The sequence below is a fragment of the Acomys russatus genome, chromosome 6 (genome assembly GCF_903995435.1).
Source record: "Acomys russatus chromosome 6, mAcoRus1.1, whole genome shotgun sequence".
NCBI lineage: Eukaryota > Metazoa > Chordata > Mammalia > Rodentia > Muridae > Acomys > Acomys russatus.
In genome coordinates, this window is record NC_067142.1 from 42764928 (window position 1) to 42792029 (window position 27102).

The window sequence follows — 27102 nt, forward strand, 5'->3', positions numbered from 1 at the left end:
TTTATTCAGTTTATTAGAAGAGCAATACTGAGATTGGGATGTGAAGAGAAAATATATGTACATATAATTTTTTTTTCTACAGAGTTTCTCTATCAAGCCCTGGCTGTCCTGGAACTCACTAGGTAGAGTAGGCTAGACTCTAACTCAAATAAATTCGCCTGCTTCTGATCCCAGACAATTCAGATTAGATGCATGCACCATATCTAACTCAAATTTATGTTTTCAACAAAACAGAACAGGCAGAAAATTTTGGAAGCTGATATAAGGCAGTGAAAGGCAGAGATTGGATGCTATCACTTATACTGACTGACATAAGCATTACCCCACAGGTTTTGCTTTTTGAACTTTCAAATGCATTCCCCAACAAGTCTAAGAAAACATAAATTATTTACCATCACTTACGAATCTAATTATACGGCCTTATTTGTAAAACAAAGGCTTCATGTATGATAACTTAGTAATTAAATATAATTACTTAATTTTAAATGAAACTCAGTGTTTAATGACCACATCATTAAACCTGATATATCACTTAGAGGAAAAATACCTACTCCTCAGGACCATGTTCACTGGTGAACTGTTATGCAGACTTCCATTATGCTTGGACAAATACACATTAGGGCTTTCTTTTTATAGTGCCTGAACTTAAAAATTTAGGATCAAGTTTTGAAAACTCAAAGGTAATACCTGTCTAGTCTGGCAGCCACCTTCTTCACGAACTTAAGCTTTATTATAAAAATAAAGCAGGCTTTAATGATTAAGGTTAAAAAAAATCTATAACCATAACAATACATGTTCAAATAGATTTTGTGTCCACTTAAATCTCTGAATTTTATTTTATGAAATGTTAATTTTATTCAGGTAGTTATGTCTTGATGATTGATTTATTAAACCGTCTACAAAATGTGACAGAATTAATATTTAACTAAAACAAGCTCACATCCCCTGGCTGTTAAATAGGATCCAAGAAAAATGTTAGTCTTGAGGGTAATGATCTCACTTCTGATTGATGCTCCTTTTGACAAAAATAAACTAAAATAACCCCTTGCTAAGCTCATATACTTTTCATGTTCCTCGAGATTAATTATATACTCAGCATATCAGTTTGCGAGAGTAATTCCTTATAAAGGTAATTACAAAAGGAAATTGTTAAACAAGGTCTATATTTTAATTGCCTTTGTGATGTTGTTTATTTCTTAGTTTTGATATGAAGACCTGAAATGTTAGATAATGAATGTGTATTACTAACACCTCACCTCATTCTCTGGTGAACACAGCTAAAGAGATTTATGTTAATAACTTCCCTTGAAGATTAATTGTTTCAAGACAGAGGAGTGTTTTTAAAAATATCTTTTGTATTCTTAATTTTCATTTAGCAGTGAAATATGTTCATATTAACTATTGCTATCTGCTTAAGATGCAGTTTATTTATTGAAGCCAAAGTGAAGCTGAGGTGAGTTTACTTTCTTAAAAATGAGTGTGTGTACTTTTCCCCCGCTTATGCTATTTAGTTCACATATGCATTTAAGACAACATGTGGCATTTGGGCATTTTCCTATCAATGGCATGTGATTAACAAATACGTATGGTGCTTTTATTTCCTAGACCAGTGAGACATTGCAATGATAACATTGCAGAGGTTGCAAAATAGTCTTTAATTATAGACATATTGCATTATCCATTTGCTTTCCAGGGCACCATTCACTTCACTATATTAAAAGTATCTGGATTGTGCTTTCATATTAAACATTTATAATAAACATTAATTTGTAAACCATTGAAAGAACAGTCATAGGGGAGGGGAATAAGGGGAAAATGGGAGGGAGGGAAGAATGGGAGGATACAAGGGATGGGATAACCATTGAGATGTAACAAGAATAAATTAATAAAAAAATTTTAAAAAATTAAGTGTAACGATAGGAAAAGGAGGATAAAATTGTCATTATAAGAAATATAAAAAATTAAAAAATAAAATAAAAGGCCTTTCTATCAAAAATAAAACCAGCAATAAATCTTAAAATCATTTTTCATTGGCTAGGACCTGCCTACATCACTAGCATTTGGACATTGGTTAAATAACTGTCAAGATATGAATAACTGTGTAGTAAACATTTCTTGTGTTAGAATCAGTCTTATTTTTCATATGTGAAGCTATTCATTTTATTTATTAGTATGGAATAAACAATACATTCATAAATATTACTAATTGCCTTGATACAAAATAATTCATACTTAAATTTAATATATGATAATATTTAGCTGTACATTTTCATATATATCAAGGATCCATTGTGACCACAATGATTATTATTAAAATTCCATGCATTAGAACTTTAAAGTATACTCTATTACTATTTAGTGTATCCAACAGTAATGGAATTTAAATCAAACTATCAATTAAGTAGTCATTTAATAATGGTAACAGATTTTTTCTGGAATTTATACCTATGAAGTTTCTAAAATGTCACTCATAAGGACAATGAAGAAAATGAACAGTCATGTAGTATAATTTAAATCTTATTATATAAATCCAGGTATAAAAACATAACTGCTTTCAGGTAACTATCATGTTGAATGAAAAGAATCACAATCTACTCAAATTTTTATCCAGATACACATTATGAAGATTTATAATCATCTTTCAAAAACAACAGAAACACAGGTATACTGGAAAAGTGAGGAAATATTCATAATAAAAAGAAACTATTTACAAAAGCCCAAGAAAAAGAGAATTTCAAAATAAAATAATCCCGAGTGAATAGTGACCTTTAGAAATATTTCTAGTAAAATTGTTAGGAAGGCAGACATTCTATATATGTGACCACAAGAATACTATTAGTAACAAAGATTCATTGCAGAATAGAGTGTGAAAATGAACAGATAAAAATAAAATCGTAAGTTTAGCAGATGAGGAAACAACTCCTAATGCATATTATGTAATGTCATCACTGTAATTTGAACCTATCATTTTACTTTAAGCTATCCCTCTGCACTGTTATTGCCAATCAGTATTTTTACATTAGGGTAAAAGAAATGTATTCAAAGTATACAAAAGTAAGACCATGCTTTTCCACCATTGAAAGTCAGCATTTCCTTCCCTATTTACTCACATTCACATGAGGTTAGCTATCACTTATCCCAGCATTACCTACTTCTGATTGCACTCAAATTTTATGCTATGTATTTATTGTTTTAAGACTGTAAATCATTCCAACTTTCTCAAACACAGTCTTTCTCTAACTAGAATCTGGTGTCCCACCTACTTCCCTAGCTGTTTTCTAAATATTCAGATTGTATATAAATATCTTATTAACCTTACCTAACCTATAATTAGATATTATCATTCATTACTTTTGTCCCTTAGAGTAGTCTATAATATGTACTTCTTTATTAACTTCTTATATGATACAGTTTCAATATTCTATGAAAAAAGACATCTAACTTTGAGAGGCCTCTTGGCATATAGTGTGTATTAACATGTCTTTCACAAATAATCAATGGCTGATTCATCAGACTGTTAATCATTATTTTATCAGCATGACAACCTATTTAAGTAAACCAACTCAAAATGCAAGGGGTTTATTGTGGCTCAGCACCTAAAGGCCTTCTGTATACCATAATTTTGTCCTGGTTGTTGGGCCAGATGACAGATAGAAAAGTACAGGAAAAACAGGTAATATAGAAATATGATGCTCTCAAAGTGGTCAGAAGACAGAAAGAGAAAAAGAGGCTAAGGAGAGATATATGTGTTGAGGGCATGGCCTCCATAACCTACTTCATCCAATAAGTTTGTACCTGCTTTAGTGTATGACACCCTCAATAGCTCACTAAGCTACGTATTCATTAACATCCAAATGCATCAGTAAAGTTAGCACACTCATGATTAGATAATATATAAAAGGATTTTGGAACAAGCATTCAACAGAGCTTACAGTGGCTATTTCATATCCAAACCACTAGAGTTGCTCAAGAGCTTGAAAGTAAGAAACACAGTAAAGAAACATTTATGTTCAATCGCATGAGGAGTCTCAGATGAATCTTGGTTTTCTGGCTGGAAGTTGCATTTTGATACATTCACAAATATAATGTATATGTACAAGCCCTTTCTTTGACAGTAACTACCTGAAAACAAGTACAAAATTTGACATGACTATGGTAATTTAAGAAGCTTTTAAACTCAGAAAAACACTTTATTTTGTAACCAATGAAGAATAAGATAGTTACATATTGGAATAAGAAAATTACTTATTATTTTTTGTTACTTATTATTTTCAATTCCCCTAAATAGGATCAAAAATTTTCTTTTCTTTTCTTATTTATTTTTTTTTTCTTACACAAAAATAGGGATCTCCCTGTGTGAGCCAATCTGGACTAAACTCAAGATCTCTGGAAGCTTAGCCTACCAAATACTGGGTTCACAAGAATGACAGCAGGTTACCGAGAAGAGACTTGATATCCTATGAGCATATACAGGGGGAAGAAGTCCCCCTCAGTCACAGTCATAGGGGAGGGGAATAAGGGGAAAATGGGAGGGAGGGAAGAATGGGAGGATACAAGGGATGGGATAACCATTGAGATGTAACAAGAATAAATTAATAATAAAAATTTTTAAAAAATGAACTATGACAGCAATCATGTTCTGCTTTCTTAATGGACTAATATGTTCAGCAATTTTGAATTTTTGAAAGCGTTAGTTAAGTAATTTTGGTAAAAGTTTTAACTATTTTTTTTCTGATTGCAGACAAAGTTGGGAGAGTAACTTAGGATGGCAGTGGCATGGGAGGAGAAATAACTAACAGTAAGAATATTTGAAAAGAACATTTGGAAACCTAATATTTTATAAGAGAGAGAGAGGGGAGAGAGAGAGAGAGAGAGAGAGAGAGAGAGAGAGAGAAGAGAGAGAGAGGAGGAGCGAAGCGCAGAGAGGTGTTTAAGTGGAATTTCTCTACTCTAAGACCCAAATGTCGAGTGATACATCAGGAGTCTTGTGGAAAAGTGGATTGGGGAGGAAAAAGGACCAGAAGGTGACAGGAGCTCCACAATAAGACCAGCAGAACAAATAACCAGGGCTCAGAGGGACTTGCTGAGACTGTAGCACCAAGCAAGGCCCATGCCTGGACTGCACTTAGGCTGTAGCCAATGGACAGCTCAGGCCTCATGTAGGTCCTCCAGTAAGGTGAGAAAGCTGTCTCTGACATAGACTCTCTTACCACCTTTTTGGTCACTTCCCCCTGGTGGGACCGTCTTGCTAGGCCACAGTGGAAGAGGACAAGCTCAGCTGTGACCCTATCAATCCATGAGCCTGGCACATCTTTCTATCTTCTGATATCTTCTGTTTTTTCTTCAGAGAGTAGAGGTTCTTGTTATATAGGTTTTTGACTTTCTTGATTAGAGTTACATCAAAATACTTCACATTATTTGTGACTATTGTGAAGGATGTAGTTTCCTTAATTTCCTTTCAGCCTATTTGTTGTTTGTATACAGGAAGGCTACAGATTTTTTTTTATTTTTAATTAATCATGTATCCAGCCACTTTGCCAAATGGGTTTATTATCAGCTTAGGAGTTCTCTGTTGGAATTTTTGGAGTCACTTGTATATACTATCATATCACCAGGGAATAGTGATGCTTTGACTTCTTCCTTTTCAATTTTTATCCCTTTGATCTCCTTTAGTTGTCTTATTGCTCTAGCTAGAACTACAAGTATTATATTGAAGGGAGATGGAGAGAGTAAGCAGTCATGTCTTGTCCCTGATTTTTAGACTAGGCTGGCTTTGAACTCAGAGATCTGCCTCCCTCTGACTCCCCAAGTGCTGCATTACAGGTGTGTGCTGCCTTGCCTATCTATTTAAAATTTTTCTCAAATCATCTGGGTGCTAATATGTAGTGATGGATGCTAGATGACAGGAAGTCACTGTATTCAGTGATGTAACCAGGTGTGCCGCACTCGCTAAATTCATTGTGTCACAGAGGAAAACCTAAACAAAAGAATGAGAAAGTGAGATAATGAGTTATTAGAAGTGTGGAAGGAGTTTTATGGGTATGGAAAAAAATATAATTGATGACGGAGAGATGAGTATGTCCAGAGTGTATTTTATCCACCTATGATATTGTAAAATAAAAGTGATAAAATATGTATTTATATTTAAATGAGAATTTGAAAAGCATTTAAAATGCAAAATTACTTTTAATCATTACAGTTTGTACTAATTAAATATGTGTATTTAAGAAAATGAGATTTTAACATATATTTTAGTTTCAGATATTACTAGATAAACATCTCAAAATAACCTGTAGAAAAAGACTTTGAAATTAATAAAATTACATTTCCCTCATTGCTCATTACTTTATCAAAAAGCTTTGATGTCTCCCAGTATTAATCAATTGTTAATTACCATGATTTTAAAACTAAATAGCATTTTTAGCAATTTTTTTATAAAAATGTACTTTATTGTTAAGTTTTCAATGAAATAGAAGTTGTATACATATTTTTAAGGATGGTTATTGCTTATAATCATAAAATATTTATATTTACAAAACCTCTTTGCAAATAATGACATTCAAAAAGCAGTCAAAACTATTAGTAGCAAATAAACCACATCAGGCTGTATTCAACTTCTATGTTTCTTTTTTTCATTCTTTCTTTTTGTTATGTTGTGTCCTAGATACATGTAATTTAGTAGGAGGTACTTTTATTAATGTACACTTAGTGTTCAGTTTATTGACATTCTACTTAAGACTGCTGTGTCTTACATTCTTAGGTAAGATTGCTGTTACCAATTTCCTTTCTTTCACTTTTTTATGCTTTGTTTGAAGATCGGGATGCAGCTAAACTCACAGCCTGAACTGGAGAAGAGATTCTCTGAATGTGTTTCTGTAAGATGAGTTTTATTTATCTTCATGCTTGATTCTAATTGCAAGAGCAACATCTGTCCATGGTAATTTCTTCGTATTTTCTCCATTGTAATATGATAATTTTAAACATACATAACTGCTATGCATATGCAAAGACTATTAACTCTTAGGCTAGGTATTCTAGACCACAGGTTTAGAAACAGGTTTGGATAAGAATAACCTGAAGAGCTTCTTTAAATCACAAACTAAGGGAATCCACCCACATTCAGTGTAGATGCTGACAGTTTGTTTTTCCCAACTCGCTGGAACTACAGGTTGCTCTGAAGTAGTGAGTGAATTTGGAAACCACCTCACAGCAGAATAAGTAACTGCTCATCACCAAATTTCACCCAGCATGGATCCAAGTCTTGCTTCACAGAAACTGCTACCATTTCTCTTATTGAGATTATTCTGAATCTCATTACAAATAAATTCTAAGCTGAGCACACCATGGCACATGCCTGTAATCCTAACCACTCAGAGTCGCAGAAGAAGGTAAGTTTGAGGTTAGCCTGGTCTACAAAGCAAATTCAGGATAGCCAAGACTACACAGAGTAAACCTGTCTCAAAAACAAAAATACAACCCCCAAATTCTTTTTGTGGAAGTGTGTTCTTGTTTTTCCCTGTGATGGTAGGACTCCTTCTCCATGTTGAGAGTATGTGGAAATGTTTCTCAGGCTGATTTATGTCTTTAGTTTTACATCACTGTGGGACCTTGAAGAGCTTATGTACTGGTTCCCGGAAAGACCTTTTTATCTCTTTGTTTGATTGATTGATTGTCCTTTTGTATTTTCTACCAAAAATAATTGACACCTATAAGGAGTGGTGTGTGAGAGATTCCATTGTAATGTATGTCATTTTTTTTTTCTGCTGCAACTGTTCTCAGATCAAACCCAATAAAAATAGCAGTAATGAAAGTATTTCCAGTTTCAAATTTCAGTGAGTAGTTTTATTCTTTCACTATCCAATTCTATTCTAGATTTCTCTCTCTCTCTCTCTCTTTCTCTGTGTATGTGTGTATGTGTGTGTGTGTGTCCGTGTGTGCACACTTGCTTTCTTCATGCTGTGCCTTTGTTCATGAGATGAGAAAGGCTCATCATATTGCACACTGCTTCCTACTTGTGGTCCTCCAATCTCCTCATTTGTGTGACTGCAGATATACGTCACCATGTTCAGTTTAGTACATGATCATTAGCAGTTCAGATAGTTCTTATTTTGTCTTCCTCACATCACGATAGTTTTTATTGTTCATTTTTATCTTTAATGAATACCATACTTTGCCACAAGCTTTTCTACTTCAGTGCATTTATTTGGTGTTCATGGTTACTATGGATGTATTTTCTTTTCAAAATGTGTTAAATTACACTTACATCAGTAATGCAATAAGACCTCTCAGAAACACTGACTTGCTTTATACCCTGTCAACTTCTTAGGTTAATTGCCTTACGGATAGTTCTGGCACATTAGCTTAAGAGTATCTTTGTTTTGCAATGCTCAGCTGCTTATTTACTTGGTAATGGTGCTATCTTGTTTTAATTTCAAAGTAGTGATGGCCTCACATAAGTAATTTATATAAAATTCTGTATTTTATATTTTTATTAAGAGTATATAATTTGATGGTAATTTTTAAAATGTGAAATGGACGTCTTTAGTGAAATTATTTTTATCACAAAAACTTTTTGAATATTTAAAATTTTTGACCTAATTTCCCTAATGACTATAAAGTTATTCAGATTATTTCATTTGTTTGAACCGTTGATATTTTTTGGATTTTGAAGGCCTGGTTAATTCTTCTATGCTTTGAAATATAAGGACATAAAATCATTGATGTTTCCTTTTAAGATGTATTAGTGTCCACATTATCTAAGCAAGTAATTATTATTAAACCTGTGGCACTAATCATGAGTTTTTGTCTTTTAATTTTATTGTTTTATCTTGCTAGAGGTTTAAAATTGTGATTTTTTTTTTTCAAAGAGCCATCTTTCAGTCTCATTGATTTTCAATTTTGTTGAGTTCCTCTCCTATTAATTGCTACCTCTTGATAGCCTTCAACATATTTAGCCCCTGGCTATACCCTTGGAAAGGAGATGTAGGTTACTGATGTAAAGTTTTCTAGTATGAGCGTGTTGTGATTAACTTAAAGTTTAAAAACTGTTGTGGTTATCACCACTTACTTATGTCAAAGGACGGCAAACTTATTCTATAAAACGCTAAGTCGCTTTGCGCTTAGTGAGCCATATTACATTTATTACATGTAGGTTTTGAACCATTGCCGTGTAACATAAAACACTGTCATTGGTGTTTTATTACTGAATGGAATGACTATGTTGCTTTATATCTTTATTTATACGAATGACTAGGGAAGGATCCATCGGAGAGAATGATAACTGTGTAAAAAATCCTAAAGGATAAACTGAGGCACAGTCCTGATCCTGCCTCCATAACTAGCCTTAATCAGACTCACTCAATAGATATTTTGGGGAAAATGCTGCATTTTAAAGGTACACTACTTAAATAGGTGTTTATTTTCTCAGGTTTTTTTTTTTATATCAGGTGTTTTAGTTTGTGAGATTAAGTTTTATTAGTTTGTCCACACAGCCAAATATGGAATTTCTTTCTTTAGCCCCTCAGTTGTGGGATTAAAGGCTTACAGATCTAGACTAGGCATTAATTAATTAATTAATTAATTAATTAATTAATTTTGATTTAAGGGTAAAATATGGCATAGATCCTGTTACTACTTCTTACGTAGTAAATCCTGTGCAACACTTACATCATCTTCATCTGTTAATATATTGCGTGGGAAAATAAAGAACCCAATTTCTATGGGCATTGGTGCCTTGAGAAATATACTTTTGTATTCTTAGCTGCTTGTATTGGTGCAGTGGCTTATTGGCTAAATATTTCAATTAACAAACTATTATGTTGAATTTGGTACGAAAACTCTATCAGGAATAAAAAAATGAGTGCATATAAGGAAACAAAGTATGGAGAAATGACACTTGTGGTAATGTGCTGAAAATTCACTGAGGCTTGGGAGAGCCACTTTTAAAATTTGAAGAGAAAATTTTCGGATCAATATATGAGCTCCTACCTGTTGCGGATGCTATGTTTTTATATGCCATGATGGATGATAATTCTTTAAATCACAGGCTAATCACTTTCTTTTATAAACTTCCTTGATCATAGTGTTTTTCATAATAATACAAAAGTAACTAAAATACAAGACAGTAGAGTATTATTATGAGAGGCCTAAACATGTTTTTGTGTTTTGTTAATTTTTGGATGGTGTCGGGGGAGGGGGTGTAAAGACTTTGGGAGTTTGGAGTAGGAAAGCTTTTGGATACTGTAAAAAATGGATCAATGGGCTAGCTTATCTTGTAAAACAGCAGTACTCAGAGCAAAGTGGATTACAGAGGCAAAGCTCAACAGGAGTTAGAGAGAAAAACTTGTAAGCAACTTGGATAAAAGTCATTCTTGTGATAATTTGGCAAAGAATGTGGCTTATTTCTGCCCTTGTTCAAAAATTTTACCAGAGGCTATATTGAAAACTACTGGACTAATTTATTAGGTAGAAGATATTTCAAGACAATCTAATAATGACTCTATTGAATGGTTATTAGTAATTATGTTCAATCAGGTCTGCAATGAAAAAGAGCAATCAGAGTAAAAAGTAAATATAAAAAAAGTAGAGTTAAGAAAAAGAGAGTGCCAGGAAATATAATGTTGGAGGTCAGATTTGTGTTAAAAATGTGAAGAGTAGAGAGAGGTGTTATCTGAAGTGGAATAAAAGCATGCCCTGAAGGCAAGACCCCAACCTACTAAGCTTCCAACTTGTAAAAAGACAAGGCCTGTATTTTTTTCTGATCCTAAAAGAAGCAACACAGTAAAGCCTCTGTAGATGTGATCCAAAGGGATCAGGCTCTGTGCTAAATGGGTAGACAAACTTTCCAGTGTAGTCCATGTGGTACTAGTTTTAGAGTCATCATGGATACATGGATAAACCAGCTTAGAAATCTTTCACAGTTAATGGGACCTATTGAAACCAGGCATGTGTCAAGTAGTCCCCGAGTGGAGGTCCTGAGAAGCCTTTACGTAAAGTTGTGAAAATGAAACCCGGAATGCAAAGAACTGTAGACCCCACGATTTTGGAGATGTCAGAGATATTTGACATCCACATGTGAAAGCTGCAGACAAGGAGTGGATCCAGGCCAAGATAGAGAAATGTGCTGAAGCAAAGCTGGAAGGGAGGAGTCAGCTAAGTTCTCTGAAAACAGGCATGGAGCTATAATAGAATTTGGGGTTTGCTCTGAGGATATCAGTCTTGCTATTTCTTCACTATGTCCCCATTTTTCCTTTTTGGAATGTTAATGCATATTGTATGTTGGAAGTAATTTGATTTTGTTTTTGTTTACCAGTCTTACAGAGGGTTAAAATTAAGAGATTGCTTTGGGTACCCAGAGAGATTTTGAAGTTTGAACTTTAAATTGTGTTTAGATTGTGAAAGACTATGGACCCCTCTGGCATTAGATTAAATGCATTTTGCAGTATGATATACCCATCAACCTATGAAAGCCAGGGTGTGGAATGTGATAGTTTGAATGAGTATTGCCTCCACAGGCTTATATACTTAAATAGTTGGTTCCTAGTTGGTGGAACTATTTGAGAAAATGTCGCTAGGGCTATGTTTTGAGGTTTAAACAGGATTCTGTCATTCCAAGAGTTCTCTAAACTTCACATTTGTGAACAGAGATATGAGCTCTTCACTGTTTCCCAGCCAGGTCTTTGTTCTGCCACCATGGAGTCTGACTCTTTGAGACCATAAGCCAATTAAACACCTTTGTTTATAACTTTCCTGAGTCATAGTGTTTTGTCACTGTTGTAGAAAAATAACTAAGGTAGTAATAGAGAGGTAAAATTTCTTGGTTTTATTTAATTGATGCACATTATTTTCTGTAGTAGTTCTTATGAACGTGTAGTGAGAAGTACAGCACTGTAGCTCTTATTTTAATTCAAATAAAGGTGTTATCCTCCTAAAAAAATATTATAACCTGAGTATCTGATAATTACTTGATAATCTGATAATTATTTGGCCAACGTTTCAAGATAAAAGCATAAAATCTGGCTTAATGTTTCATAAAAAATAAAAGCTAATACAATCCTTTTAAATATAGCATTGTAGTAGCCTCTTAAAATAATTCAGCATTATAAACAGATGCTAGGTTATTTTATTTACCTGTTTCATTTATTTTCTCATAAGCTTATTAATCAAAATTATCTGAAGACATTTTAAAAGTCATGAGGTTCAGAAAATCAAATGATACTTTGTGTTTCAATTTATTTAACTTTAGGAACACATGATATATTTCTCTCATTGCATAAACTACTTCCTGAAATTCAGAATTATAGATTATAGTAGTTGAAGCATCAGGCTGACTTCTCAAATTTCCTATAACAATTATTATGAAATAGATTGGTACTAAACATGAATGGCTTTGCAAAATATTTATCTTGTTGAAAACAAGTTGGTTGATAATTTATTTGTTTAATAGAATGTGAACAATGAAATACTACTTTCCAAGTAGCATTTCTGTTTATCATTTTTAAATCCCATAATAGAAATACACTAATATATTTTTCTACCAAACATGCTAGTATAACTATAAGGAGTCAGAGCAGGAATTTTCTCCATGTAGCATTCAATGGATATCAACTCATAACAGGACACATATTTTCTGAAAATAGTTCCAATCACAAAGCAGTTCAAATGAAATTCCAATTTGCTTAGCTTGATTTAGTCTTTATTGATAATATCAAATCTATGGGACAATGATATTCTGTATTTTTGCTAAATGATGCTGTCAATTAATTTCCATCAATGTAACGACTAAAGTTGAATTTGATATAATTCTTTATGTTTTCTTCTACATCTTACAAACTGCTATTTATGGACTGTGATATAATCAATCAGAAGTGAAAGGCTATTTTTTTTTTCAGGTTAGCACTTACCTTTTCTTCAGGCCAGTGCACATGTTCAGTTGGCAAAAGAGGGTGTTCTTGCTCTGACATAATTTTTTACTATTTCCACCAGTGAAGGGATGATTAAAACCTACACTTCAGCTGGTAAGTTATTTTATACGTAACATTTGAACAAGAGGACATAAGCCAAGCAAATTTAGCAAAGGCAGACGTAAAAAAAAATAATGCTGTTCTTATTAGTCTGTATTCATTACACATAATAGGTTTCACTGCTTTTTAACCATGCATATAATGTACTTTTTACATACTCAAAACTATGTTAATACCTGTACATTAGAGAGCCCTCAGGTCTTGTCAGAAAAGGTTCTTTGGCAGAGGTAATTGAAGAGCCTCATAATTGTTCAACACACAAAATTTTAATAAATATTATGGTGTAGGTAGCAATATAAATTGATAAATCGGATTTCCCATTCATCTCAGTTAATATCAGCACCCCGATTACTTCTCGAAAGCCATATATGCAAAGTAACTGAGGTGACAGAAAACTGCAAAGTATTTTTATTTCTCTTTTAATATTATAGAACTCTGAGTGTTTATCTCCTTCCTTTTTAGCATCCTTCACACTCTTACTATACCCACCTATTTTAGTAAGGAAAAGAAATGCCTCTAAAGAGACTATTCATATCCAGTACAAAAGGAAAAGTTAAAATATTCTCCTGCTAAATTACTTAAGAGCAAAGAATACCTAAAAATATCTAATATTTTTGAAATCGTGACCTATTGGTGAGTTTGGTGGTAATAATATAAAATTCTAGAAAAGGGCACAAAATATTTGCGAATTGTGGTCAAACACCTATGGTAATTCCCATAGCCTCTAACTCCCTCTGTGCTACAGATTCCTGAATCCTATAGCCTCTTTGAAGTTGCTCTTGGTAACCTTGAACATCAGTGGATCTGACACTGATGTCCTTGGAGGATGAACTGTGCAGCCCTTCGTTCCAGCATCTGTCTTTTCATCCTTTTTCTGTTTGAATTTTGATTCTTGCTTCTTGTGGTGTTTCAACTGAAGGTTTGAGTTTTGATGACTTCATCCTCAGTTATCACCTCATTTCACTGCATTTCGCAGCATTCTTTGTTCACAGTCTTTAGCTTCTGTGTACTACAGCTCTCATATTCCTTTCTTCTTCTCTCAGATACTCTTTCTAATTGTTTATTTTAACATATCTGCTGACTATAAAAATTATTGAAAACAGTAGTGTGGTGGTGGCGCATGCCGGTAATTTGATTCTCAGGGAGGCAGAGGCAGGCAGGTCTTTGCAAGTTCAAGGCCAGCCTGGTCTACAAAGAGAGTCCAGGACAGCCAAGACTGCACAGAGAAACCCTATTTCATAAAACAAACAAACAAACAAAAAACTAATTAAAAACAAAATAAGAATTATATATCATCTTTGAATTCCTGAAGCATATTTATTTTATTTATTAGAAAGGAATCATGTTATAAAATAAAGTGGGAGATGTAGGTCATTAATCACATTGTATAAATTAAAGCTTTAGAAGGTATGAAATTTCATACTTCCAGTTTTAGTCTATGATATCTATGCCTGTTTATATTTTTAGATAAGACATTGTATTTTGCCATTCTTCCATGCTACTCTTGCCTAAAGTCTCAATAGGATGGCCTCTCCTCTGACCCACTTTTTTGGTAACTAAAGTTTTTCATGGTACGTATCCCTTGGACTAGTGTTTTGATATAAGTGAGTATATACCGTTTGTCTCTTTTTGCTTCTGGGTGAACTCACTCATTATGATAATTTCTAGATCAATCCATTTGTCCACAGATTTTGGGAATTCCTTGTTTTTAATAGCTGAGTAGCATTCCCACAGCGTCCTGGAAACCTACAAGAAGAACTTTATGACAGGCAGATCTGGGTCCTGGGGTCTTCCTCAAACTAAGGCACCAGCCAAGGAGAATATAGGCAGTAAGCTTCGAACCCCTACCAACACCTAGCCGACAAACATGATATTCTCCACCGTTGAGTGGAGAGTGAGATCTGACTCTCACACGAACCCTGGTGCCCCTTTTCTGATGGGGAGACCTGGTGGCACTCAGAGGAAGGATAGCAAGTTACCAAGAAGAGACTTGATATTCTAAGAGCATATATAGGGGGAAGAGGTCTCCCTCAGTCACAGACATAGGGGAGGGGAGAAAGAGAGAAATGGGAGGGAGGGAAGAATGGGAGGAAACAGGGGAAGGGCTAACAATCTAGATGTAATATGAATAAATTAATAAAAAAAAGATATTGTATTTTGTTACATTGTTTTTTCATACCATAAATGTAGTGTTCTGAGTATATTAATTGGAACTTAAATAATATGTCTTTGCTTCATCTTTAAAAACTGGCCTACGTTACAGAAGACATCCTTACAAATTCAAAGGAAAGAAGGAAGGAAAGAAAGAAGGAGGAAAGCAAGGAAGAAAGACAGACAAGAATATTCTGTCCCACGTGGTATTTTCCTTTTAATTTATTCTTACAGTTATCTGTATTTTCTGTATATGTGGCACTGAGGTTTGTGCATATTTAGAGTCCTTATATTTACTTAGCAAATTATCATTTTCAATGGATAGTGACTCTTTTTCTTGGTAGTAAAACTTTTCTTATTTTTCAAACTATAAGGTCAATTCCTGTTATTATGCTTGAGTTTTCATTTTTACTTTCAAAAATCTGAATTTGTATTATTTTCTATTTGAGCATCATCTATCATCTATCAATCTATCTTTCTATCTATCTATCATCATCATTCATTCATCTCTCTATTGATCTACTTATATTTTCCCTCAGATATTTTGTCTTTATGTACATGAACAGGAGGTATCTGTGTGTGTTTGTTCCCAAAATAAGTTTTGTACATCAGAAGACAACTGCCAATACTTACTTTTCTCCCACCTCATGAGACAAGGCTTTAATTGTTTTGTCACTATATAGGTCAGGCATCTCATCTGTGAGCTTCTTGGCATTCTCACATCTTTGCTTTCTGTTTCCCTTTATGACCTTCAGAATCAGAGATGCTCAGGTTATTGTGCCTTTCTTTATATGGATTCTTGGGGTTCAAACTTAGGTACACACACTTGTGTACCAATGCTTTTGGCTACTGAGCCATCTCTCTAGCTCTTTTCTGTCTCTGAACTGATAAATTGTGATTGGTATTTCATAAACATTTAAATAACTAATAGTATTTAGTAGTATTTAATTGGTCTTTTAAATCCTCTCTCATTTATTTCTTCATTCTTACCATTTTTGTTTTAACTAAATATGTTATTCCTAGTTTCTAAAATGTACAATTTCACACATGAAATTCCAGGAATGCCTCAGATTTTCTATTACACCTTTACGTTCTTGTTGAACAATTCAAAAAATTATTATTTTCCAAATATGCCCAGAATTGTAGGTGCTATCTCAACACTCCAAAATTTAATAAATAAATATAAAAAATAAATTATAGTTCTTTAACACTGAGAATATATCACATATGTGTGAGCTCATATTTCATTCATTATTATTTTGCTGATTATAATCAATATTTGCTTGGTTTACGTACTCAACTTTTGTTTTCAGAGCAGCTTAACTCACTCTGCAACCCAAGCAGGTCTTATAGTTGAAAGCTGCTGGCCTTGTTTTCTTGAGGAGCTGGGGCTGTAGAACTCTGCTGCCACACCGGGCTCAAACATGCTCATTCCTCAGCATTCCATCTTTTCAGCCATTTTCTTTTGATTGAAGTTCTTACTTCAGAATTAACCTTAATGAGCGATGATAACACCCAGTTTATTTATTAATTCCATTCCAAGCTATTTGAAGTAATCATCATACATGCATAAAACATCTATTAAACTGCTTTTATGAAACTACTTTGAATATAAGCTAGTAGGTACTATTGAAAGATCCTAATACATTAAAAATATTTTGTGGGAAACTTATGTCAAAATTTCCTTTGGGGAAGCCTAATTATATTCTGCTATATTGATTGATTCTTGCCTGGCTTGGCTGTCATAAGAGAAGCTTCCTTCTGCAGTAGACAGTTGGCAGAGAATGTGTGATCTGAGAAGACACAGCTCTGATTTCAATGTCTTCATCCACTCTCTCTCCTTAGGGCTCAGGGAATCCTGTGGAAGAGGAGGCAGAAAGAGAGTAAGAGCCAGAGGGGATGGAGGACTTCAAGAAAGTAAGTCCCTCTAAACCAACATGATCAATGCTCGTATGAATTCACAGAGACTGAAGCAGTATGCACGGGGTCGGCTTGAGTCTGCACCAGGTCCTTTTGCCTATTTGATGGCTTTCAGTTTAGAGTTTCTATGGGATTCTTGTGCAAATGAGTGGGTCTCTGATTCTCATGTTTTGGGGGCTCTTTTCCTTCTGTGTGCCTTACCTCATCCAGTTTGATGTGACAGTTTTCATTTTATCTTATTGTATTTTATTTTGTTATATTTTAAAAAGTGAATTAATGAGTTAAAACTTATAGGAAAAGGCAAACAACTGAAATGTCATTTATACCTCCTGGGAGAGAGAAAAATCAGTTTTGCCCAATTGAGTTACACTGGGCATAACAACCATTCCAGGACAGGTTTCAAGTTCAGAAACAATTGGCCAATATATAATAGCCTTCTTGATTTTTGTGTATATGTGCTTTTATTTGGTTACAGTTTGGTGGTTTTGTTTGTGTGGGGTTTTTTTTTGGGGGGGTGGTTGTGTTTTATTTTGTTTTCTTTGTTTTGGGTGGTTTGGTTTTGTATTGTGTGTGTGTGTATTTTTTGAGTAAAATCTTAAAGATGGGTGGATAGGGATGGGGATGTGGTCTGGAAAGACTTGGAGAAGGAAAGAATATGATCTAAATATATTTAAATTTAGAAATTGTTTTAAAGAATAGAAGTAAATAAATAAATAGTAGTATATATAAACTTTCAATATGAAAGGACTAGGTTAAAAGTTCCAGAAATGGGATAACTTCATTTTCTGAGTTGAAGTGAAACTAATTATAGATCATTTTCATATGGGAAAGATAAATATTTGTCTAGGAAAATTAACATACATTTCCATTTATCTTTGTATAAAAACTTCACCAGAACGTACTAAATTATTATTCATTGTATACTTTAAACATTAACAACATTCAAATTGTTCATGGCCTCAAAGTGGCAGTACTACCTTCTATTATTAAATTATTGTAATCAGGCTTGTAGCTTTTAATTGCTCACTCACCAGTGCAGAAGCTATTTGAAGAGCTACACTGCCAGATTACTTTGTAATTTTAATTAATCCATTGTTTTTTAAAATTAAATCAGCTCTTGTTATTTTTGATGCCTTAGCACCAATAGGGAATAAGATTTTGTTAACATGACACAATATTTTTACCAGGCATCATAAATTTCAATCTGAAAGGAGAAAATGACAGAGTGCCCTAAATAATATGAACATGTTAAAAATACTGGAATATTTTAAAATTTTATGCTCATGATATAAACATAAAACTTTGAATGAGAGCTATAAAAACTATCTTGCTGGGCATGGTGGTGCACTCCTTTAATCCCAGCACTTGGGAGGCAGAGGCAGGTGGAGTGCTGTGAGCTTGAGGCCAGCCTGGTCTACAGAGTGAGTCCAGGACAACCAAGGCTACATAGAGAGATTCTGTCTCAAAAAAAAAAAAAAAAAAAAAAAAAAAAAAAAACCCTATCTCAATATTTATTTATAATGTATGTTTTCACAAGATTACATGATTTCTAATTTTATTAGCTTAGTGTACTATTTGAAGTAGTATGTATTATAAGGTAATTTTATTTTTAGGAAAATTTTGTTATAAAAACGAAACTACTAAAATGCTTATTAAGAAAATATGAATTTCTGTAATTTTCCATTTCCTGTTCATTAGACGTCTATTTAGCTATTTCTTTTCTTTTGGTTATGACAATATTTTCAATATTTCATAAGAGTTTTATGATTGATATTTACATTGTGACAGTTTCTCTGTACTATTACACTGAAAAAAATAAGTGTTGAGAAAGGTATAGTTGTTTAATGTCTGTTTAGTAGCTTAATTTTTCTAATATCTTTGATGCAGAGCAGTCTAGAATTTTCTATATGTGCTGTTGAAAACTTTGGATTGAGTGAATTAAATTTTCTGTTCTGGGCCCAGTTTCCACATGTTTCAACATCCTTAGTCTTAAACTCAGACTGTCAAAACATCGTTCTTATTTTGGAGAAGCTCATTTGTACAATACTGGCATCCCTATAATTCAATGAATGACTTTATGGGATCCATTTTTACACTAATGGAATATAGCTATGACAGAGGAATTAAAGAAAGGATTGGTACACCATGAATTAAATTAATCCTATTTCTTCATTCCCAAAAGGATAGCTTATCCACACATAACAAGCTAATGAAGACAGACATTTTATTTTCCAGTAAATTCTAGAGTTCATTTGTTATGTAGAATCCATGCTATCCTTGATGGTACAAAATAAAAATTTGCAGACATAGTCTTCTGGCAGCCATTATGAAACACTACTTATTTGTCACCTCTGGCCCAAGAATAGCATCATGTTGCTTCTTTTGTGTCCAATTCCTGTTTTACCAGAACGAAGATACATTTTTAAATTCTCCTTTTTTCTCCCTGCCCCTGCCCCATCGTAACCCTTGGTACTACTGCCCACCCACTAGCTGCTAAAGATTATTATAGTTTTCCTATGTATTTTTTCCTATTGAATATTCAGCAGTCTTTTCTGGAGGAAGGTTCAAGCCCTCTGGCACATTGCTTGTGGAGGTTGTTCTTCATTTATTTTGAATTGTTTTGTCTCTTCAAGATCACTTTTAGTGGCAACTTGTTTTCTGAGAGATAGCTTCCTCTAAGTTTACTTATTGTTCTAACATGCTTGTGTATCATGACAAGCTTCTGTTTGAGTATTTTATCCTATGTCAGTGCTCACAAGCTCCTAGCATACATGCAATGTATTGTTTATTAAATTAAAGTTTATTCCTATATTTCTTCCACTTATATTGTGAACACTGTGCCCTGATAAAACCATGTGAAATTGAGAAGGCTTGAATCCAAGTCCAAGGTGCTCCATAACACTGCTAAGTGCTACAGTTAGTCTTGCAAATGCCATTCAGTCTGCAATAACATTTCCCTTCCCACAAAATAAATCTGCATTCACTGATAGGGGGGTGTTCTGTAGGTATAAGCAATCAACGTACAGAGAGCGTCTGCTGCATCTCAGGTGGAAAGAATAGTTAGATTTGAATGTGCAATCATACACAGGACAGCATTTGGTATTGGCCAGCCAATTGATGTGCTCTGCCCTGGGGACTCACAGAAGTCCTTAGCAGCCTATGGTTTATTGTGTAGGACTGAGGTCTCTTTGGCTTTTCCCCATCCACATCAGCATATCTATAATTTTCCAGATTCAACTTACATTTAAGCTGTCAGGTTGGTGAGACTCTATGGGATTAGCTTCTGATATTCTTAACACACACACAATCATACAGCAAATTCCTTGATTTTTCTGGCTGTTAAAATCCTTTATGCCCCACCCAGCCCCCCTCAGCAATGTTCCCTGAGCCTCAAGTGAGGGAGTTGTTTTGTAGATGTATCTACTGGGGCCGGGCTTCACAACTCTGCATTTTGATTGTTATAGTAAACCACTCATTTCTAAATATCCACTGTCTGATGTTACCACTGTGCATAGTAACAGATCAGTTTAAAGTGCAAGGCAGAGCCACTGAATTTTAAAGAGAGCAAGTGGTCCAGAGATGTATTCCCAGATACCACATTGCTATGTTTTTTAGAGCTAATGTTTGCTGCTTGTGTCCAGTTTCAGATACAATTACCTAAACAGACTTAAAATAATTGTCCCTCCCATTGTGACATTTACATTTGACATACATTTCTATACTATTTCAAAGAAAGAAAGTACCACAAATCACCTTAATATAGGGTGAGAGGTTAATAATCTAGTTGTATTTAAGGCATACTAGAGGAATATGTAAAATAATATGGTGGTTTTAATTTTTAGTCATTCTTAAAAATAACTATTTGTGCTGGGCATGGTGGTGTACACCTGTAGTCCCAGCACTCCAGGAGGCAAAGCCAGGTCAATCTCTATGAGTTTGAGGTCAGGCTGGTTTATAAACCTAGTCCAGGACAGCCAAGGGTACATAGAGAAACTCTGTCTCAAAATAAAAAAATAAAGCAAAATAGAAAACAAAGAATCTATATGTTAATTGAATTTTATTTACTGAATGTCATTTGGGTATGTTATATATTTCATTGAATTTGATAATATTTGAAAATATATCCACTTAGCTTTGAATATGACACATACAATAAGTATAGTTCATACTACTTAAAGAAAATAGAGGGATCATGAAATTGAGATATTTTAGAACCAATTAACCTCCAGGAATGCTCATTTTCACAAACAAAATAAAGAAATCAGATTGTTGAAAAGGAAACAAAATCCAAATTCATTTCTCAACATATGCTTAATTGGAGTGATATTCTCTTGTTAAATTCTGAACTTTAGTTTTGCTGAATTCTTAACACCAGGAAGGCTGGAGTGTTTCAAAGGTTTCCATTTGTCACAGCTAATTAAGGCATGATGAACTCTATACGCTTGTGAAAAATAAAAGGCACAATGTCCTAGTTACTCGTAATAGCTTGAATACTATTCTTACCAATTAAAATTTTTAGTAAAAACTACAGGATTACTGAGTAATCTTTGTAGTTACAGCAGCAATTTTTTTTATTAATTTATTCTTGTTACATCTCAATGTTTATCCCATCCCTTGTATCCTCCCATTCCTCCCCCCCCATTTCCCCATTATTCCCCTCCCCTATGACTGTTCCTGAGGGGGATCACCTCCCCCTATATATTCTCATAGGGTAACAAGTCTCTTCTTGGCTACCTGCTGTCCTTCCTCTGAGTGCCACCAGGTCTCCCCCTCCAGGGGACATGGTCAAATGTGAGGCACCAGAGTACGTGAGAAAGTCATATCCCACTCTCCACTCAACTGTGGAGAATATTCTGACCATTGGCTAGATCTGGGAAGGGGTTTAAAGTTTACCTCCTGTATTGTCCTTGGCTGGTGCCTTAGTTTGAGCGGGACCCCTGGGCCCAAATCTGCCTATCATATTGTTCTACTTGTAGATTTCTAGGACCCTCTGTATCCTTTTATTTTGCTATTCTCCCATGCGTTTCTCATTTTGAGTCCCAATCCTTTGTATTTATTTTACCTATGCCATCCCTTCTCTGAATCCAGGGTCAATGTGGGTCAGTTTGACACCAATCTTTATTCATGTACTCAGATTACTCCTCTTTGGGATTCTGACTTTAGTGGGTGACAGGCTGAGAGGAAGATCAGTTACAATCTTCTTTTTATTTTCTAAGATGTTATAGGAGACTGGGTACGGCTTCCATGATGGCACCTAGATTTTCTCTTTCAGTGACATTAAGTTCTCTGTGAAAGCTACATTCTCTGTATGGAATGCTGTGGCTGGGAAAGTGGTGAAATCTGCCTGTCTGCGTGGGTTTGGCAAAACTTTGCCTTTTCTCACTGAAGTAAATCTGCTACTTCACTCACTGAAACTTCTGCTTACAAGAATTGAGATCTAGAGGCAGTTGCTCATCAATGATGGCCACACTTCGATCTCTATCATGCTTGTCTTTCTATATGTCCATTAATTGTTAAGTACATCTCAATAATGGTATACTATGATTATTTCATATTACTCAGTAAAAATATCGAGTTGCTGAGTACATTTACTATTATGTAATAGTTCTTTGATTTTGATAAATGTAGTTAGCATCCTATAATATGTCACTCTATATCTGAAAGAACCTTTTCAGATACTCTGTGGAATAATCCTACAGGTAACAGGAAAAAAATGTCATTTTCATTTTTCTTCTACTAGTCTCACCTCTATTAAAGTTGTGACTAAATAAACATTTTTTTTACTCACTCATTTTGTTTCTGTTCTTTTTAAATGTTTTTAACCAATTTCATCAGATTTAAAGTGTTTCATAATATATTTAATTCATAAGATGCACATTAAGCTCCAACAGATACTTACCACATCATGTCAAGTAACATGCATAAACCTTGAAATCAATTACTCAATCTATGGATCATATGTTTAATCTTGCTAAAATGTGCCCTAGTCATTGATAACAGATAAGCTTTATTGCCAAAGAGCCCTATGATAGCACTGATTTCTGAGTTCTGGTGTCACACACACACACACACACACACACACACACACATAAAGCAAGTTGAAAAATAGTTTGCACCACAACTTCAATGTCAGGTTATTTTTTACTGTCTCCCAAACCCTCCTGTCTTAGTTACGGTTTGATTGCTGTGAAGACACACCATGACTACAGCAACTCTTATACATGACAGCATCTAATTGGAGCTGTCTTACAATTTCAGAGGGTTAGTCCTTCATCATTATGGCAGGAAACATGGCAGAGGGCAGGCAGACATGGTGATGGAGGAACTGAGAGTTTTACATCTGGATTCACAGGCATCAGGGAGGAGACTGGATGTGCTTCACACTGGGTGTAGCTTGAGTATTTAAGATCTTAAATCCCCACCTCCACAGTGACACACTTTCTCTAACAAGGCCACACCTCCTCCAATAAGGCCACACCTCTTAATAGTGCCAATTGCTATGGGCAACCATTAAAACACATAGACTCTATGAGGACCATATCTATTCAAACCATTACACCTCCTAATTCTTATGCAAGAATATTCTAATTTATCTCTGCTATTTCATGACTTACCTTGCTTTATTTTGAAGCCCAAAGTGAGCATGCATTAGTCATACTTTGTATCAGTGTGACAAAATATCTGACAGAAACAATTATTATGGGACTTTTTGGACAATACTTTAATCAGTGTCTGTTCAACCCAGATAGGGCACTGACAACAGAGGGAAAAAAAGATTTTTTCCAAGTCTAGCTCAGTGAACCAGTGTATTTACTGGGTTCCTTACGAGGTACAGATAAGGGTTTACTTACAGAAGGTGATTCAAAGGCAGCTGTCTTGTTGAAAAATCCACCCCAGCATGGATGATAACTATCTTGTCTACAAGTGTTTTGTTCCGGTTTCATCAAATCTTAATGCAGACAATACAGAATATGTTTTAAAGTAATGATATTGTTTATTTTAGAAAGCTGTTGGGTCAATTTTTTCAGTGATTTTCCTTAAATTCTTGATTTTCCAATGTCAGCTTTTCTGAAAAGTACTCCTTAAAATATTTTTCTGAGATATATATATATATATAGAAAAACTATATAATTCATGAGAATAATAAAGAATTTACTCCTTGTAAACAATTCTGTGTGTTAAGAAAAGCCCATATATGTCAAATTCCAAACCATATTTTAAAAACCAAGACTTACCCTATAATAAGATATTTTCAATTTTATATAATACTTCTAAAATAGCTCTGTGAGTGGAAAATTCTAAACAACTTGTTTTTTAGAAGCAGGCTGAATAAAGTGTGTTTTCCACCACTGTTAAAATATAAACTTAACAAGATGTAGAAAAGTATAAAATTTCTAACATTAGCTAAACAACATCCAAAGGATATGCATGTACCATCCCACTTACATAGTTTAAAATGCAGAACAACAATACACATTATATAAGTTTGTGTGGAAGTCATACATAATAATTTCCTCAGCGTGAGGAAAAAGTAACTGAGAAGGGATTATTGAAACATTTCTATAATTTCCGAAGCATAAAGTAGCAGTGGTTTTAAACTGATTTTCAATTTTGAAAACTGTACCAATGTTTCACTATTTCTGTATGCCCTCTCCTCATGGAATTAAGAGATAATTATAATATTAAAGAAAATACAATTAGGAGCCACAGCGACGCAAGACAGCAGCTACCACAGGCTCGGGAGTAAAAGTCCCTCGAAATTTCCTACTGTTGGAAGAGCTGGAAGAAGCCAGAAAAGGGTAGGCGACGACGCACAGTTAGCTGGAGTCTAGAGGATGATGAAGATATGACACTTACAAGATGGGTAGGGATGATAATTGGGCCTCCAGTAACAATTTATGAAAACCCAATACACAGACTTAAAATAGAATGTGGGCCTAAATACTGAGAAACACCCCCATCTATAAGAATTGTAGCAAATGTCAATGTGAGTGGCGTGAGTAGATCGAATCGAGTGGTGGACCCAAGAGCAACAGCAGCGCTGGCCAAGTGGCAGAATACCCACAGCGTCAGAGTCATCCTGCAGGAACTTCGACGCTTGATGATGTCAAAAAAGATCATGAAGCTGTCACAGCCACCAGAAGGACAGTGTTACAGCAACTAGTCACCAGGGTCCTGGTCCTCGTCCCCACCCACCTAAGTCTTCATTTTCCAAAGTTGTGGATTTTATAGATACATCTGTAGACCTCAAAGTACTGGAGAGGAAGCTCTACTCAGACTTCATCCTGAGACACTGTTCTGATAATAATTTCTTGTCCGTTTGAAATCCCTAAGTTGTGCTGTGTACCATCTTCTGTAGGGCGTAACCGTTGTCTGCCTGGTTGAACTTCTGGGATCAAGAAGGTGTGTTGAAATTGGTTTACTCTGGGAGCGGTGGGCACAGCTAACGCAACTGTGAACAGACACTTCCCACAGTCACCTGCTGCTGGCACATGGCCTGGGTCTGCCTTTGCCCACCTGCCCTCCCACTACAGCTGTGTGGTGGCCCTTAGAATCGATGGGATGGCAGCCATGTGACTACTGCTGGGCTTGGGGTGCTTTGGCTGAATTCCTGCTTTCTTAAGTCTTAAGTGATGCCGCATCCAACCCATCATACCCACTCCTCTACTCCCACCCTTGGCCAGAGCTTAGATTGTAACCCTCCTCTCCCTCTGAAATTGGCCATGGGTGAGGAAGTCAGGGCTTCCTGGCTCCCCACCTTTATCAAGGGGTGCTGCTTTCTCCCCTCAACTCCCTTATTCCCCATTACCACCCAACACTTGCTGTGGCCAAAAACCATCAGATGAGATTGGAAGAACCTGGCTTCCTCACTTAGCTCGGGACCACCCTCATTCACTTGCCACCAGCCTGAGAAGGTGGGCACCGGGTCCTCGGCCTTGCCGCCACCATCAGCCCATAAGCCTTGAGCTCAAGTCTCGAGGTGAACAGAGCAATCAGTGGCAACTCAGACTCGCCAGCCCTCGGAGACCTCGGTGGTTCCGCCTAGAGAAAGACCATGCAGAGAGCCCTGCGTGCACACGGTTCTGAGCTGGTTCCTTTTCCCATAATTGCTTTTACACATTGAAGAGGTTTGAACAAGGCTCTGTATCACCCTGGCTAACCATAGGGTTTGATTTGGAGGCTGACAGTGGGAACTCAAGGCCCTGAGCCTGTGGACTCAGATTTTAGTGTCGCTCCTCAGACCCTCGGCATGGACTTGGAGGAGCTCTAAGGCACTGTGTTTGCAGACCAGTGGGCCTGACCTCTGTTCAGGACCACTAAATGTTGAAACGTGAATGCATACCAAAATAAAGACAATTCGTTGTGTTGAAACAAAAAAAAAAAAAAAAAGAAGAAAGAAAGAAAGAAAGGAAAAGAAAAACAATTAAAAATAATTGCCTAAGCTCAAATTTGAAAGTGAAAGAAACATCAGCCACACAATTTTAGTATTTCTTTTTTTTTGTGAGTTTTATTTGTTTATATCTTCTTTTTTTTATTAATTTATTCTTGTTACATCTCAATGTTTATCCCATCCTTTGTATCCTCCCATTCCTCCCCTCCCCATTTTCCCATTATTCCCCTCCCCTATGACTGTTCCTGAGAGTGGATAAAGAAACTGTGGTACATATACACTATGGAATACTACTGAGCTATTAAAAACAAGGAATTCCCGAAATTTGTGGATAAATGGATTGAGCTAGAAATGATCATAATGAGTGAGTTAACCCAGAAGCAGAAAGAATCAAATGGTATATACTCACTTATATCTGCATACTAGCCCAAGGGGCATGTCCCACGAAAGCCTTCACTTACCAGGAAACTGGGACAAAGGGGAGGGCATCTTATTGGGACTCTAAATGAGAGACGCATGGGAGAATAGCAAAATAAAAGGATACAGAGGGTCCTAGAAATCTACAAGTAGAACAATATGATAGGCAGATTTGGGCCCAGGGGTCCCGCTCAAACTAAG

The 27102-nt window shown here is 35.2% G+C and overlaps 1 protein-coding gene across 1 annotated transcript; it reads left to right on the forward strand.

Annotated features, from left to right (window-relative positions):
- The first annotated feature begins 7343 nt into the window (after positions 1-7343).
- On the forward strand, positions 7344-25257 carry LOC127191082 (ubiquitin-conjugating enzyme E2 variant 1-like). The gene is given in 4 exon segments (XM_051148320.1): positions 7344-7388; positions 24795-24902; positions 24904-24980; positions 25107-25257. Coding segments are annotated over 4 exon segments (381 nt in total).
- Positions 25258-27102: the final 1845 nt, after the last annotated feature.